Source organism: Equus quagga, chromosome 9, assembly GCF_021613505.1.
Source record: "Equus quagga isolate Etosha38 chromosome 9, UCLA_HA_Equagga_1.0, whole genome shotgun sequence".
Classification (NCBI taxonomy): Eukaryota; Metazoa; Chordata; class Mammalia; order Perissodactyla; family Equidae; genus Equus; species Equus quagga.
In genome coordinates, this window is record NC_060275.1 from 70,303,400 (window position 1) to 70,321,662 (window position 18,263).

Below are 18,263 nucleotides of genomic sequence, written 5' to 3' on the forward strand. Positions count from 1 at the left end.
TTTTTTCTTTAAAGATCAGCACCTGAGCTAACAACTGTTGCCAATCTTTTTTTTTTTTCTGCTTTATCTCCCCAAATCCCCCCAGTACATAGTTAGTTGCATGTCCTCATTTAATCTTTTATTTCTGTTTTACAGGTGACATCCCACAGAGCGATCCCACAGCTGGTAAGAGAGCCAGCAGAGCCAGGTTTCAAATCGAGGCACTCTGACTCCAGAGCCTGGTTCTTAGCCCCAGGCTACACAGCTGCCCCCCCTTCCTGACCTCCCCACCTGCTCCGTCCTGGTTCCTCTGCTGGTGTTCACAACTAGGGAGAGAGACACCAGCATCCAGGACTTTTCACCTGTGCCACTGCAGCAGCCTCTTTGCTGGCTTCCCCATGGTCACCCGTGCACGCTCCCCTCATCTGATCTACTTTCTACACTGCAATCAACCTGGTGTTTTTCAAGTCAGAACTCTGACTGAATCATCTCCCGGCCCACTACCGCTTCACCCCACATAAAAACATACTTCCTCCAAAGCTCAACAGCTTTTCTACTGTTCTTTAAAGGAAAAAATTGACAAAGATGAACAAGGAAGACCTTTGTGTCCAGTTTTCATTCAAGATCTCCAGTCTCTATGGTCTCCCTTGCTCTCAGCCCTCAGATACACTCTGCTCCCAGTGTCACAGTCTTTGCCCGTGACATTCCCTTGGCCTGGAATATTCCCTCTGCCCCTTCTCATTTCAGTAACTTCTCACATCTCTGCTCAAGCGTCAGTTCCTCTGGAGATCTTCTTGGACTGGCAAGACTATGGTAAATCTCTTTATGTTGTGTTCTAATAGCACATGGCCTTTTTTCTTTGTAGATCTTTTTTTTTTTTTTTTTTTTTGGTGAGGAAGATTGGCCCTGAGCTAACATCTGTTGCCAAACTTTCTCTCTTTTTTTTTCTCCCCAAAGGCCCAGTACACAGTTGTAAGTCATTCCAGTTCCTCTATGTGGGACACCGCCACAGCCTGGCTTGATGAGCAGTCTGTAGGTCTGCACCCAGGATCTGAATGGGCAAACCCTGGGTGGCGGAAGCGGAGTGCATTGAACTTAACCACTATGCCACTGAGCCAGCCCCCTCTTAGCAGATCTTATTTAAACTTACCATTTTTATTTTTTGTGCGTGATTTTTTATTAATTTGTTTCCCTTTGAAGGGAGGGGCTTTTAAAAGTGTATGCTTAGTGCCTTGCACACAGAAGCATAATAAATATTTATTGAACAAATAAAGTAATTAACACAGCCAAAATCTCCAGATGCTAATCAACAGAAAAACCAACATCATATTTCAGCAAGAAAGATACTTACACTCACTGATTCATCTGTTTCTGGTGTTTCTGCTGTCCCGCTATCATAGTTTCCCAACTGAGCCATTTCTAAGTTATTAAAAAAAAGAAAATTCGAAGATTAAGAAACATAGGACAATTGCAATTATACAAGAGTATTATGCTAAAACAAAGGAAAAATAATTTCTCCGATATTGAAAAAAGAAAAATTTACTCTATGTTCTAACGTACCCATGGGAAAATCTTAAATCCAACATTGCAAGAACCAGCAACTGCCATTTGTAAATTGCTCATTGCACGCCCTCCCCTGGAACCCCTTCTTCTGAACACCCAAACACAGATATTTCAGAACTGGGCGTCTGCTCCAGCTAGCAGGATTTACTGGCTGATGCAGTCACCACAGCTTGGAAAAGGTTTGGGGGGTCAAGGACTGTGCTTATAATCACATATCCAAAAGAGGCAAGCCTTCCCAGGCTCTCACAGGCATCCGAGATGCACTGGCTACAGCCCAGAGATGATTCTGAAGCTGTGGTGAGCATCGCTTCCTCCATTCCTTCATATCCACTGAGATATCCCGCCTAGGACGCTAAGAACTCGCAGTTTGTCACAGAGGAAGTAAAACTAGTGGTTAAGAGGGGTTTGGAGATGAAAAGACTTGGGTTACCCCCACTATCAGCACTTACTAGTGACCTTTTAACCTCAGGCTCTTCCTCTGTAAGATGGGAACAATATTATTTATCTCTTACAGCTTTTTATGAGTACAGTGTACGATAACGCATGTAAAGCTCTTAGCATGTTGACTAACAAAAATTAAGCGCTCATTGAATATTGATTGTTATTTACTATTACTGATTATATCATGGAAACTAGTTAAAGAGACACAGGTGTCTAATGGCTCGGCCCACGCTGGAATGCATCCTTGAGTTTATATCAGGAAATGAGAAAACCGAACTCATTTTACTGTTCATTTTGATTTTTATACTTAAAGAAAATATTTTATTAAAGAAAAGAACATGCAAGAATTTTCTCCAAAACTTTGATAGGGGTTATCTCTGAGGGGTAGGATCACAGGTATTTGTACTTTCTAATTTTTCAAAACTGAACCTGTATAATAAAAAGTTATAGTTTTTAGTTACATATTTTTATATGCACGTAAAATTATTTCCAAGGCTCTTATTTCATGTATTCATGTTCTTATAAGTACGATCATCCTTTTTTGGGAGAGCTTACACATAAAAGATACAAAGGAAAACACTGGAGTGCTCCCTTTAGATAAAAATTAACAAACTCCAGATTCTAAAATAACTGGAAACTGACACTAACTTTGCCAGTTTACCTGTAGGGGAAGTTCAAGAACAAACACGAGCTCAGTACAAACTCTGTGCTTTCTTGGTGTCATTCAAATGATGTCAACATCCTACGTGACTGGCACTTCAGATTTATGGACTAGGAGGTGAACTGAAATGTATTCAGTTGGAGGGGCTCTTAAGGAAAGGGACAATTTTAGTATTGTTTAAATAAAATGGCAACCGCAGCTAACATTTAGTAAGCATTACTCCATCTTGGGTAGTTATGCAAACAACTCCAGGAATAGGAACTATTATTACCCCATATTTACGGGAAGAACCCTGAGGCACAAATAGATTCCTCAACAGCGTGGTCAAGGTCATACAGCCCCCAGCCTCGGAGCCAGGGTGCAGTCCTGGGTGGTCCCCCTCCAGACCCTCACTCCTAACCTTCACGGGTCAGGCTTTAGGTATGTCAGTGTAGAGGCTGACAAGAAGGGGAAACAAAGGTAGATCAGAGTTTGTAATAATCACATTTTAAGTGACAACAAATAGACTAAAAACTATCCTTGGATCTGAATCAAGAAAATTAAGTGTCAAGAGTTAAAAACGTGGGGCTGGCCCCGTGTCCGAGTGGTTAAGTTCTTGCGCTCCACTGCAGGAGGCCCAGTGTTTCGTTGGTTCGAATCCTGGGCGCAGACATGGCACTGCTCATCAAACCACGCTGAGGCAGCATCCCCCATGCCACAACTAGAAGGACCCACAACGAAGAATATACAACTATGTACTGGGGGGCTTTGGGGAGAAAAACGAAAAAAATAAAATCTTTAAAAAAAAAAAGTTAAAAACGCAACTCCCACTGAGAAGTTTGTGTTACTAAACTTGAAACTTGTCAAAGCTCACTATTAATTATTTTTTAAAGACTCTATAAAGGTGCATAATCGGGCCTCAGCTTATTCACCTGCCGAAGTTCAGCCTACAGTGCTGCTTGCCGCCGGGTAAGAGGTCACTTGGTCTGCAAGTCAAGGGCTGACACGACCTTAACAACACCAGCGTGAAGAGTCACTCTAACACACTTTGACAGCCTCCCCCACTCCAATTATTTTCATAAAAAAACAAATTAAAAGATGGTTCTGTTTTAAATAGACTTTCTGCTAAATAACTATTATCTGGGAAATACATATTATTTGTAAGCAGTGGGTAGTAATGGAATGGAACCAAGAGTCAGCTTTTGAAGCAGGAAGCTAAGGCATCATTTTGCAATGCCTGAAGAGATTTTTAAAACTCATCTAAATACCATTAAACATCTGCCCTTTTTATTTCATTGATTTAAACCATTTCTGAAGACTCCTGATTCAAAAAGGTAAAGATGGTAATTTAAAAGCCATGGGGAAAAATCTCTCCCCAGGGAACTTTTCAGAAAAGCAGCCACCAGTCTCTGATAAGTGATGAATCTGTTGTGGTATTGCTTTCAGTACAGTATAAATTTATCTGGCATTATCTCCCAGTAATGCATGCATCATTTCACTGGAAGCAAAGATCCCATGGCCCTAAGAGCGAAGAAAGCAGGGGAAATAGGAGCGCAGGGCCGAGAGCAGCAGGTTTCCCGGCTTTAGACGGAGAATAGCTGCGCCAACAGTTACCCTCATTACAAACAATTTAGCAAGATAAACACGGTTTGCAAATATTCAATTTAATGAACCAGGAAGACAATTTTGAATGAAGGAGTCTATGATTGCTTTTGAGTCTTTTAAGGCAGTATATAACCTCAATGTTTCAAATGACAATCCCAAACAATAATGAACAGGAAAAGGTCGGGGGAAGGGCAGTGGTTTCCTAATATTAGATTTTTAAAGAATCACTAACAGGGTGCTTCCTCTTCTTTGTATTTAACAGCATTAGACCTATTTTTTTCATCTGCATCAACCATAAATCCTTTTATAAGCTTTAAAAAAATTCCCCTCCAGGACTGGCTCTCCTGTGTTATTCTTATTTTTCATACTTTTTTGGGACAATTAAGCAAAAACATATCTACCAACATTGCACCTGATTTAAAGTAATCTATCATCAGTTACATCACTCCCAAATTACTTTAAATTTAAATGTCACTTTTAAATCAATCATAATTAATTTCTTTAGCAACATTTTCAAAATTAAAAGTACCCTCGAGAAGAACCCAACTGAGCTTTCCGAGAGAAGAAATACTCAGAGAAGATTGAAATCTAAACCCTTCTGGGACACTAGCATTGTCAGGCTGACAGGTCTCTAGGATTTCAAGGCCTATCCTCACATGCAGGGTAAACACAAAATGGGTCATGTTCACTTGCTCCTCAGGACTCAACTTATACCACTTTCCTTCAAATCACAACTGGCCCCCAAATTTGGACTTCTCAATAGATAGAGCCAAAACATGAGGAAAAAATGAAGACTTGCCACATAGTTCTTCAATGAGGCCCTGGTGTGTAAGCAAGCAAGAAGAAGGTCAGCCCAACCAAGGTACTCACCTTCCAAGGGATCTTTATTGAGCCCCAGCTGGCTAATGATGTACCTGGGAATGTCGGTCTTAATACCCTGTCCTTCTTTTGCATGGCCTTCTGCTGCTTCCAATAGGTAGTAAAATTCTTCAGGATCAAATTCCTGCAGAAGACAAACACAGATGGATACTTCTTTGAGCCAAAATTCTTTGAGGTTTTATTACATAAATTCCACTCATAATAAAATTGCTGGCTATACATGGTTGTGGGTTATTTATGCAGAAAGGAGGCAAATGGCTTTCTTCACTTAAAAAGTATATAATTCTCACTTCCTATTCAAAGCCTATTTATATTCTAAAGCAATACATTTATGCACTTGGTAACCCAAAGACAAGGACAATTTCCAATTTCCTTGTAAGGCAACGTGAAGGTACTATGCTCCACTTGAGCTGCCCACCTTACTGAAAATGAGCAGGTCTGAATTATTAATTGTGCCTTTTGAGCAAAATTTTAAAAATCTGTGAATCTCATCCAGAAGATTCAGTTTCTATCTCTGCACAAACAGCCACAAGAGGAGTAATGTTAAGATTACATTTTCTCACACGTTTTGCAGGAGACTTCCTTAGTACAGAGGTGCCCATAAAGATTAGACAGAAAAATCTCAAAATTACCACTTTTATCAGTAAACTCTAAAATTAAGTTATTCATACTCACATAATGTGAAGATTAAGAAAAAATGTGACATTAGTGCCTCCAATTACCTGTCTCCTGTAAAAATTTGGTAATACATTCTTCCTAAGTATTTTGCTTTCTTTGAGTGTCGCTTCTAATATGTAACAAAAATCTTTACGATCACATTACTCTAGAAAGATGCCGTGGATTTGAGTGTTGTAAACAATTATGCCTGTAGATTTAAAGCACAGGTGCTATTTGCAGTTATATTTCCCAGTTTTTCTTTTCCCCCTCAGGATTTTTCCCATTTTGATTAGTGCTCCAAATATGCAACTCGGGAATCTCAGCGTTTCACTGGAGAATTACTCAGGAGTTTCTAAAGGCCATATAAAAAGGCACGCTGCAAATGGGGTAAAGCTTTAAAGAACTTTAAACCTTGCCGAAAGCAGCAACACTTGCCCATCTGCTTCTAAGTTCACTGGTTTCTGTCTTTGAGAGGTTATACTTTTACTTTTTCTCCTCTGATTAGGAGTGATTACTGCAAGAAAGTCATTTCCTCTTTCAAGGCAAGATCTTCTCTTAGCGTATCTGCTGCTGTCTAGAGAAATAAGTTCTAATGCTAAATGGTATTTTCTCCCAAGTCAAAATGCAGGAAGGACAAGGCTGTGGTGCATAATTCAAAAGGTGCAATGGGAAAAGCAATGAAAAGTGAGTCTTCCTTCTGCCTGCATTCGCCAGTCACACAGTTTTCCTCCCCAAAGGCATCCAGAGTGTCAGAGACACACAATGCCAAATGCTGCCTTTGATCCTGTGATCCTGAGGGTCCTGGCCTTTGAGGGAAAGCCCCACCCTTCCCCGCCCCTACCTTCCTCCTCAGGATTTTCCTCCTCCACGTCTCGCTATGTGTTGGTATATATTGATGGGGCTGAACATTTCAGTGTTATAAAAAGCTATGAGTGTTAATTAAAATAAGAGCAAAAACCAAAGCAATACCACCATATACGTAAGGGTGTGGGTGTATGTAAAATCCTGCAAAGCTGTATTGGACACAGTATAAATACTTTAATGGCTAGTGAAACTTAAAAGTGAGTTTCGATACTATGCTAAGTCCCTTAAGAGTATTCTTATGTTGAAAGCTTCAGATTTGTTCACAGTGTTGAGTAGAAGTCTCAATCAAAATTCCATAAAATAAAGAAAAACTTCAAAACAAGAGTCTGATCACTGATTAAAGAAAATATAATTGATAAAATAAACTTATCCTTGAAAGTCTCATCCCTTCAGGTCTGGATGAGGCCTACTGTATTCTCCCAAATGGGCTGCTAACTAGCACTCATGTCCAACACGCCACATTTTAAATATAAATAATAATTCTAACCACAGGTCACCATTTCTCACATCTCTGATTTCCCTCTCTACACCTTGGGAACTCCAGAGGCGTGCAGCACAGCAGGTGTTCTAATTAGCTGTAACACAGTAAGGATGCTGAGATAGGGCCACGCACATTATTTCATGATCATTTTTCAAGTTTGACCAGAATGTGATACAACTATCACTAATACAGCTCAAGTCCTAGAATTCTTACTTAAAACCAGAAAAGAAAACTCATGCATGGATGCCATCCTGAACATTCATGAGCTGTAGTTCCTCTTTCCATTTAGCTCTGGGGTTTGAAGCCAAATGAAACTGGAACCTTCTGGTGGCCACTATTTTCCCACAGTTAACAATAAATAACAGAGTCACATGTAGATGCAACTTACCAGGCACTCTAATAACCGAGCAGGGCGGGCAATAACAATTAGGATCTTTCGAACTAGCTGTTTAATAAATGCTAATTCTCCACTTTCTGAACGATCATGAGCCTATGAGAGAGCAGTGAAAAGAATGATGATACAGTGTTGCTCCATTAAACGGAAAAGAAAATCAGCAAAGCATGCTAATTAAATAACTGCAAATATTCAAAATTAAGCGATTTAGAAAATACTTTTAAGAACCGATAAGCAGACCTTATCTCTACATAAAAGGACACTATTAAACTTCTGTAACTACAAAATGGCTCTATTGGCTAAATTTTAATTGCAAAACTTTGATTTATTCTCTGTGTTAAAAATCAGATGTAAGGGCTCTTAATGTGAGCTGTGAATGAAGGAGACATTAAAAGTTTATGACGTATTAAGTACATGGTCCAAGTAGAGTGGGCAGCTGATGAGGAACCTTGATTTTCTGATGTCACATCTTAAACGTCTGAAATGGCTACCACAGTGCAGTATTGCTTTTGTTATCCTGGGCGTTGAGCACATTCGTGAAATACATATACAACGTGATTAGCCTATAAATTAATTATTTCATAATAAGCAGTGCTTATTTCAAATGTTAGGTGGATAATGTAGAAATTTCTACTTGGATATACACACATGAATTTGATTTCACATATTAAATAAATAATACCTAGACACTCAGTAAAGTTTAACTGACTTAAAATCCTTTTAAATTTTATTTTACATGCTGCCAACAGGTGACACCTAAGTACAAAAAAAAAATCCTGAGAACAAAACTCAGTTTATTAAGAGTCATTTTAATTTTCAATGATATTTTCTTGAAGAAATGATGCAAATCTGTATCAAGGCAGACTTAAAACCAAAATTTTAAAAGTTTAAATGTAAACTTCTATGCATGCTCACTTTTAGGTTTTCTTAATTTTTAAATTTCTGTGATTTACTTTCCTATAAGGATTAAAAAAATATATCAAGGTGAGGCTGGTACAATAGAATATAACTTTACAGCCACAGTAATAAACACTTAAAATCATTCTCGAAGGTGCTTTATTCTGACAAGGAACTAGCCCTCCCATGAAAAAGACTGGCAGACCAAATCTATGAAAAATGGTTATACTTAGCAGTAATATGTCTACTGCATTTAAGCCATCAAATCAAAGGCAACTTTGCAAAATGTAGGTGCAGAAACCATATACAGGTAAAAGCAAAACGGATAACATTTAAAAGGAAAAAAACAGGCAAATGACCATTGGTGAGTAATTGTAGAATAGAATGTGTTCAAAGAAAACCAACTAGTAACTACAAGCATAGGTGCTAGTAACCAGCAAGGTCGATAGGACATACATAAGGAGAAAGATACACAATGTTTAAACTGTCTTTAAGTTTTCTTTCCAACTTCTGTTTTGCAACAAAAACAGATTTTGTAAGATATAATGAATGCCAAGAAATATGTTTATATGTCTTCTTTATAGTTTATCCTTAATCAAAACTAAACAGAAAACCTTAAAGATGAAGCAAAGAAAACACCTAACTTCTTGATTGACAATTTGGGCAAGAAACTGAATTTCTTCTTACTATAATTACTGTCTTATAAATTCAGGGATATAAAGAAAATTGGAAAAGACTGAACATGTTTTAGTGGTTTCTACAAAGGGAAACAAGGACTCTATACGTTAAAAAATTTAAAAATAGTTTAGATAATTCAAATTCCATTCCAAAAAATTGTAAAAATAATCAGTTCATTCCAACTTCTTACTTCTAGGGATTATCAGCCACAACAAAGGCCAAAACATAGGAGTTACACTAACGCAAGTACTATTTTACTTACTATCATTAGGGGTGGACAGGAGCTTTGTTAAAACACCACCAAGCAAAACCACACACATTAAGAAGAGAAAGTTTCCAGGCTGCCAGCAGCAAGCTCCAACACTCATGGATTCCCTGTGTTGGTATTTTAAGTGTTGGCCACTATAAAAATACTGAGACTTAGAGGCTGGCCTGGTGGCGTAGGGGTTAAGTTTGGTGCACTCTGCTTTGGCAGCCAAGTTCACAGGTTCAGATCCTAGGCACGGACCTACACCACTCATCAAGTCTTGCTGTGGCAGTGACCCACAAGCAAAATAGAGGAGGACTGGCACAGATGTTAGCTCAGGGTCAACTTACTCACAAAAATAAATAAACAAATAAAGAGATAAATAAATACTGAGACTCAGATTTAAGAGTATGTTATAGCTTTCTATGTATTTTATTTTCTTTGGCTAAACACACCTAAGTGAAAAAAAGAATGGAGACATAAAAGCATTTATCTAGAATTGGTCTAGACCTCAGGACTTTGAAAAGGCACCTAGCTGCTCAAACCACGTCAGGGAGACCCTGGCCTGGCTATGCAAAAGATTGACAACAGAGAAAAGTGGCTGGGAGACAGGCTGGGCAGGCATACAATGTCACAGCTGGGAAGTGACAACAACTGCATCATGGGAAAGACAAAGCAAGTTCCCACAACTCCACTCTTTGCAAAAGGGGCTAAGGTTCTGAGGTCTAGATGAATTCCAGATAAATGCTTTCCTAAGTGACCCTGTGACCAGTTAGCTCCAAACTCTGGACAGATGTTGTAAATGCGATTCTGAAGATAGTTTTAATTTTCACAAAAGGACTGAAGGAAATGTTTACGTGTGAAGATAAACAAGAAGACATTCTAATTCATACCCAACAATGCCCTTTGGGCCACAAGCACACATGTTTCTCCGCCCCAAAGAGAAATTTCCCTAAAAATCAACAATTTTCTATCTATTATATGGCCTATTCAGATGATCTTTGAAACCTTAGGGTTTTTTCTTTTAATTGCCATGAAACAATCTGCAAAGTCTACCATACAGAAACAAAATCAAGTGGGAGATTTCAATGTAAATAGATTTGATATTGATTTTACCCTTTTCAGGGAGTGCCTAGGAAGAAATAAAAAACCCAGGACTAAGCTGGTAATTATGGTAATATTCTGGGACAGAACTGTGGAATTCTCTCACAGAGAATTCCTCTCTTATTTGCCTCTTCTGTTTAAAAATGCATGGTTTATTATAATATTCAAGGTATTCTCATAAAAAGTAATATGTGTAGTGTTTCCAGCATTTTCCAGAAGCTGATTTGATTAAAAGGAACAGTAGCACTAGATTACTTGATGATAAATCGTAATAGATCAAATATTTTGGCTTGCATACATATGCATCTTCCTCCCCCCTCCCTCCCAGTTACTGAGGAATCAATAAATACCAGGCATGATGCCAGGCACCAGGGAGTTAGAGATGATTTGGCCATGATCTCCGTACCTCACAACACCCACTGTATGCTGATAAGGCAAGGCCCCAAAACAGATCATTACAATGTGCTGTGGTTAAATGCATTGAGATGGAGAGTACAGCCACGGGCCACATTATGGCTTTTACTTTTAGGCAGAATGGAGCCACTAAAGAATGTTAGATAGATGTTCTTGCAGCAGTGAAGAAGTATAAATTTGAGGGGTTAGGACTGGAGGGAGGTAGACCAGTGAGGATGAGGGTCTGAGTTAGGTAGTAGTTATCGAATAGGAGGGAGGAGTTGAACTCCCATCAGTGGGTTTTGTGAGAGGCAGTCAGAAGCCAATTATTCAACACATATTTAGTGAGTCCCTCTCCGTGTCACACCCTATCCTAGGTGAACAAAACAGACAGTATCCCTGCCCACCTAGACACTATGCCCTGGTGCCGTGCTATTCAAAGTGTGGTCCGAAGAAGACCGGTGCCAGTTCATGAACTTTTAATAGTTTGTGATGAGATAAGCACAGTTATTGAGAGTAAACATTTAGCAACTCTTATAGCAATTTGATATTGCTGGAAGACCCAAATGCATGATCATTTTCCTGTAAATTAATTTTCACTTTAATTTATAGGAGAATTGCTCCATGAGAAATTGGAAATTAACAATAAAACCCCAAAACAATGTGTTCATCCCCAAAGATAGCCTGAGAAACACCACCTTAGTAGACTGCAATAGGCTGAAATGTGAGAAGTGGGTACAGAGTATAGAAAACCCCGTTGGGAGGTTTCCATGGGAAAGGGAAAAAACAGTGGCTGCTAGCCAGAGAGGGACCTTCTTATCTTGCCACAACTAAATTCAGGAGGAGCAAGGACAGATGGATTTCTAGAAAACCAGGATGCTAATATTTTCCTTCAGTTCCATGCAATTACTTACATATTCATACTTAGAGAAAACCACCTTCGATTATGTTTACATGGGCATAATTTATGCCCTATGAGATACAGAAATACCATATATCCAAATATATAGGCTAAAGAGGTTTTCCTTGTAGGCTGTGGCTGATCAATTTCAGTCAGAATAGCAATATTACACACTAATTCCATACCAACATACACACTCCCTTCCTGTCCTGGGTGTTATCAGGAGCTAGGCATGCAAGTGTTAGACCTAGACAGGTCCTGTGTTTATCTGTCATATTGGAAATTGGATATTTTGTTAGAAGAAGAACTGACACTAATGAAAATATAAGTTGCCATTTACTACCCAACACCACATGCAGGTTAATTAATAGGACACAAGGCCTGGAAGAAGCTAGCAATTTTCCACTTAGCTTTTGCAGATATTAGAACTAGATAGCATCATCAAATAACGCACATACACTCAGGCAATTTATAACTTTATGGTTGTGGGGGGAAAAAAACCACTGCTTCAAAATCCTTCACAATCCACTTATCCTAGAGGCAGAGATTGTTGGGTCCGAAGGTTCCTGTAAAGGTTATTACATTAACTTTCTATTTCTATAAATGATGACCAGAATCAATTTATAGCAAGTAGCAATCAATTTTTTTTTCTTCTTTGCTTCACTGGAATATAAACTACATCTCATGGTTAAAACTTGTTAAGCAAATGCTCTCATAAAATTTTTCTCTTTTCAGAGGAAAAGCAAAACAAATCAGAAAACTTTACATGGGGTACGACCCATACCTCCTGTAGCAACTTATCTAATTTGTGCTGTAATTCAAGGAAGTATCGTGAGGTGATGAGACCCTGGTGGGATTTATCCAAGCAATCTCGAGCCAGTTCAATAATCTGATGGTGAGTGAAACTGAGCACTCCATCCGCAAGGGGAAGGACATGGTCAGGAGAGTAGCTGGTGATAATTTCCTTTAGTCGTTCTTCCATCTGAGCCGTGGCCTATTGGGAGCAGACACGCACACACAGATGTAATACGGGAAGTAGACACGTGGACAACTCAATCACCACATTCATCTTGCATTTTCAGGGACCTCCACAAATTATTAAATAGAAGTCTAGAAATCAAATTTGAAAGAAGCCTCACTTCTGTATGATACTATAATGGTGGATAATTGTCATGGTATATTTGTCAAAACCCACAGAATGTACAACACCAAGAGTGAATCCTAATGTAAACAAACTATGGACTTTGGGTGATAATTAGGTGTCAGTTAGGTTTATCGATTATAACAAATGGACCACTCTGGGGCCGGGGGCGGGGGGGACGTTGATGGGAGGGGGTTGTGTGTGTGTATGTGGGGCCAGGGAGTATTTGGGAATGCTCTATTTTTTCTGCTCAATTTTGCTGTGAATCTGAAACTGCTCTAAAAAATAAAGTCTATTTGAAAAAACAAAAAGAAGAAGAAGAAGAGGAAGAAGCCTCACCATGTGGAAGAAAGATTTGAGGTATATAAGGGAAACTGAATAACCCAGGGTGATAATTACTTCTTTTCTATGTCCTATCAAATATAAATTGGCCCATGTAAGTTTCTTCAAATAATTCAATATCTGGTGAAGTGTTAGGTTTTCATTTCAGATCCTGGGCTTTTTCAGATCATCAAAAATACCAAATAGCTCTGTTTTTACCTATTCAAATATCAGGACTGTTGCTAGAGTTACACACGGGGGGGCCAAGAGTTTGTTTTCTTGGCTATGTTTTAATGTACCAGGAACAAGTATCTTACCAACTTCAACTTTTTCTCAAAAAACTTCTTCATGTGCAAAAGGCCCAAGGGATTTCCTTGGTAACACAAATCTAAAATTTCCTTTCCAGTTTTCATTTCATTCCTGTGATCCCCTAATGCTTAACCAAATTCCTGGCTTCCATTAATTGTATATGAGGGGAGACTCCCTCTGCCTCCTGCTCCCCTCTAAGTCCTAACCAGTATTAACTAGTATAGTCAGGACCTGTTCCTCTGGTGGACAAGTGACATGTAAGAAATAGCTAAAATGGCTTTAATCAATGACATCAATGTCGGGTTCACCACAAATAAGAAGTCCTCTACTCTTGATTTATGAAACCAAAGATTTCCTTTTGTTCTCTTGCCTATGGCTACAAAGGCAGTAGGGGAGGAAAGGGAACAAAATGGAGAGGGCGCCTTCTCCCAAATGCATAGGAACGCTGGTGGAAAAGCCATGGAAACCAGGTGACTGGGCTATCCGACAGCAGCTCCGTGCAGCCAGGATGTCTGGCAACAATCTTCACGAAGTCCTCTCTGGCTCAATTCAAATTCCTTTTGCTGGTCTAATGGGGAACACTGCAACTGAAGCTTCTCTTCTAAATTAATAGGCTTAGACATATAATTGCTAAAGGGATAGGAAGTCGCAGAAAAGAAAAATTAGGTAAAAAAAAAAAAGCTTTCGTGACATACCAGTCTTACAGGCTTTTGAGGAAGAAATTAGTCTCTGCCTGACAATACAGCAGCAGGCCCAGCACATGGACACAAGGAGCGCGTGGGCCTAGAGCCGCTCTCCCTGTAGCACCTCACCAGGCCCCCCAGTGGGTGCTACAACTGCAGGATTCACTGTACAGCTGGCTCAGCACGCAGAGTGTGGCTAGTTCTCAGCAGTTTTTAAAAACGTTTAGAGATTTTATCTTTCCAAGCAAGCTACGGTGCTGTTGTATGCAAGCCACTACTGGGTTGGACCATTACTTCCCACAACAAAACCCCCTTACAGATGCTACCCCCATGTTGCTGTTTGTTTAGATGCTAGGAATCTTCAATTCGATTTCTTACCTTTGGGAACCTTTCTTTGTAGACATGGTTCATCATAATTATTTCATGGTCACAGCAGGCGGGAGAACGTCCAGGGCTGCAAAGAGAAGCAAATTAGCCTTCTAAACTTGCTACAGCGTGAATGGAAATAAGCTTTTTATTTATAAACAATTGGTGGCATCAAAAGTACTATGCAACCTTTGTAAGAAAAGTATATTATGTAATAAACTACAAAATCAGGCATTAGTACACGAGTACACATAATACCCAGAAACACAGAGATGCCCTGAATAGGATTCAGGAAAGAAAGCTCCAAAAGAGAAATGCCATTAATTAATTACAGTTATAAGATAAAACTAGTTCACAATACATTCTTAAATTGAAATTATATTCTGTATGTAGCATGCACTTGTGCAGTTCTGGGAACCAACTAATGAAGTACCATAAAATAAAACAGGGTAGTCACACACAACAAGACCCAGGACGCATTGACTGGTGTAATTTCACACTTTCATCATACACCTGCACTCTGCCACGTACCACTCAAGAGGTTTGAGAGTCTTCCATGGCACAGGTGTCACCACTGAAATCCACTTTCTAGCCTAGCAAACATTTATTTAGGATGCTGAAGTAGGCACTGCGGACAACGCACAACAGAGGCAGGCAGCTGTTGTGCATTTATCTTTATTGTGGCAGTAGGTTCACCCTCCTTCCTAGTGGTATACAGTTGTGCAACTTCAGTGTGAATATTCATGTTCCCAGGAGGTTATAGCTTGCACTAGATATCCTAGGAACTGCTTTCATAAAACCTAAAAGGGCACCTGAGTGATATAATGCCATTAAATCAATTCGTATAATTGGTCTTTTAATCCATATCTCCAAATAATCTCACACATCTCACAATTACCCAGGATGGCTATATTTACTATCAGTTTATGATACTAAGAAAGGTACAAAGGGGAAACCCTTCTCAGTAAATGTTGATATTCAACTGAACATCTGACCAACTATTTTTTATAATAAAACTTTAATATATCAAAGTACACCAATTCTATAGCATCAGGATCTCATACTGCAGTGGACCTGGAGATGGGCTGCCCTGATTCCCCTGCAGAGAAGGACCTGTTGTCCCAGCTGCTGGGACTACAGGAGCCTTCAGCTGTCAGTCTCTTCAGGCATGGCCTCAGTGGCAGAGTCACCTAACTCAAGGCCACATCCTTCCCAGGATACTACATCCAGTGACAGGTGGGTTACAAAGGAAGGGCCGTTTGGCCCAGAGGGATAACTCTGATGGGTCATGCTATCCCCAGAGAATGCTGTGGGGTCTGAAGCGGCTGTTGGGTCTGTGCTGTAGCTAGACTTCTCCCTCTGACCAATCCTGCTTCCTTTCCTCCTCTCCCCTCCACAGGTGTTGGTCCCGAGCCCTCCCTAATAAACATCCTGATCTCTGTTTTAGACTCTGCTTTCTGAAGAACCAAACTGTGATATGTATCATTTTTTGAAACACGGTCAAAATAAAACTGGCTGTACTCAGGGTCAAATGGACAACATTTGGCATCCACAAAATTAAAGGGACATAAACTTCTGGAGAAAGTAGGACTTATGATGAGAAGACAGACTGAAAGATCTGGGTTTTTAAAAAGTGGCATCTGAATTCCACATCTGAATCTGAATGTGCTATTCTTTTGCAGCCAAGCTTCTCCCTCTTAAAATATTAACTGCTCTTGCATCCTAATTAGATTATCTTGAAATTTTCAATGGCTAGAAGGTTTTATCGGTGGTCCCTTTAGTCCGTCGTGACTACTGACACTACAGCAATTAGCAAATTGTGAGAATTTAGAAGAAAATTAATAAGATGCCTTTCAATGGTAATTAACAGTATCATGTGTAGATGGAAAAATCGCATTATATTTATAGCAGTTCACAAATCATTTAACACATGTGTGAATTAGAGGACCAGAAGTCTTCCCTTGAAATGGTTGAAAAGAGATAATGCAACTAAGTAACATTTTTCAAGCAGCTCTACACACCTCAGGCTTCGGGAACGGGGGCGCATGGGGGTGTTCCTGCATCTGTTTTCCGTGGCGATGCTTTCAGTTGTGCAAAAATGTTTCGATAAGAAGTGTAATTCATCTGGCGTTGGTTGGTATGGTAACTGATGCAACTTCTCCTGGGAGGAACAGGATGACTAAAAGAAACCGAAATGAAGTTATATGACTACCTCAAAAAGAAATTCTTCAGATGAATAACGAATCTGCGATCAAAGCACTAAACTTCGATGTACCACCATTTTATATTGTTCCTTTTTCATGTTATAATTACGATAACTAGTGCCTAAACGTATACCTTGATGTTTTCCCTGGGTGGTCAACTGGCTTCCATATTTCATCTCATTTGTCTATAAAACAATTTCCCAAAAAGATAGTTTTCTATCTGGAGAAAACACAGGCTCTGAAAATGGATAGGACCCAGTCAAAGCCAAAGGAAGAAAGCGACAAGTGGAATGAGAATTTGGGTGCCTTAAACGACAGATTAGTTCTCAACTGATTATGGTACCCTCACTTCTACTGCTGTTCACAATCAAACACTGTGACTTTTAGGTAAGTAACATGAAATGAATTCTACAATGTGTGATCATAAGTAAAGTAATGAGATCTCTCTTTACGAAGCATGCTATCTTTTGATGCAATTGCCATCGATATGTGCCCTGGGTATAAAGGAGAAGGGAAGAAGATATTTTTCTGAATGACGCCATTGTTTGAAAATAGTTGGAATTTTTTTCCCTCTCTTCTTTGGCTAAGACTACTTTTTTCTTTTTTGTGTCTGAGGAAGGTTGTCCCTGAGCTAACATCTGTGCTAATCTTCCTCTATTTTGTATGTGGGACACCTCCACAGTGTGGCCTGATGAGTGGTGTGTATGTCTGCGCCCAGGATCCAAACCCATGAACCTCGGGCCGCTGAAGCAGAGCACGGGAACCTAACCACTATGGCACCAGGCCGGCCCCACCTTTTTCTTTTTAACAGCTTTAGTGGTGGTGAAGTTTTTTATTCCTTGGGTATAGATTTGCTTTTTTGAAAACTATTGCTCAATCCTTGGAGAAAGATAAGGTAGAAAAGGTGAATGGCTAAATGACACTGCTTTTAGTCCATCTGAGAAATATAACTACAAAGCAGAGCTATGTTTTGCTGTTATGTACATAACTGGGCTGTTATGTACAGTATGGAGATCATGTTACCTTTCTAAAATGTGAAAATTAATTCCAAAACATCCCAGGCTCCAGAGTTTCACATGAGGTATTATGGACCTGTTCTTGCACGAGGACGACACTAAGAGACTTGAGGAGAGTGGCTCCCTCTGTGAAGGGAGTGAGGATAAACGGACTGGGTGGGAAGGGCTTTAGCGGCACCTTTAACATTTACTAAACAAAATAAAAATGCATTTTAAAAATAGCTGTAGCAAACGTAACAAAATGCTAATGTGTTAACTCTAAGAAGAGAATACTGTGGTTACACCATATATATAGCCACATAACTGACCTCCATAAAGAAGGTGCCCCATGCTTACTGACGGGGAGGATGTTAAACTGAATGATGCAGTGGTCTAAGTAAGCATTACAACCTTCACAGTATTAAAGAAGTGAGGAGGCAAGGAGCTTCCCTGGGAAGAGAGCCTCTTTCGTCTCAGTCAGAACAAGCAAGGTATAAAGAAGAACAAGGTGACGCCAAACC

At 39.6% G+C, this 18,263-nt stretch overlaps 1 protein-coding gene across 11 annotated transcripts in view; it reads right to left on the bottom strand.

Annotated features, from left to right (window-relative positions):
* The window catches only part of MAST4 (microtubule associated serine/threonine kinase family member 4), a 574,884-nt gene that overhangs the window by 48,348 nt on the left and 508,273 nt on the right, over positions 1 to 18,263 (bottom strand). For all 11 annotated transcript variants that reach the window (XM_046672111.1, XM_046672109.1, XM_046672105.1 and 8 more), the window contains 6 exons: positions 16,565 to 16,722; positions 14,556 to 14,631; positions 12,508 to 12,717; positions 7,498 to 7,599; positions 5,099 to 5,231; positions 1,331 to 1,398 (listed from right to left, as the gene is read on the bottom strand). In XM_046672111.1, coding sequence (XP_046528067.1) covers positions 1,331 to 1,398; positions 5,099 to 5,231; positions 7,498 to 7,599; positions 12,508 to 12,717; positions 14,556 to 14,631; positions 16,565 to 16,722 — 747 coding nt within the window. The remainder of the gene's footprint in view (positions 1 to 1,330; positions 1,399 to 5,098; positions 5,232 to 7,497; positions 7,600 to 12,507; positions 12,718 to 14,555; positions 14,632 to 16,564; positions 16,723 to 18,263) is intronic.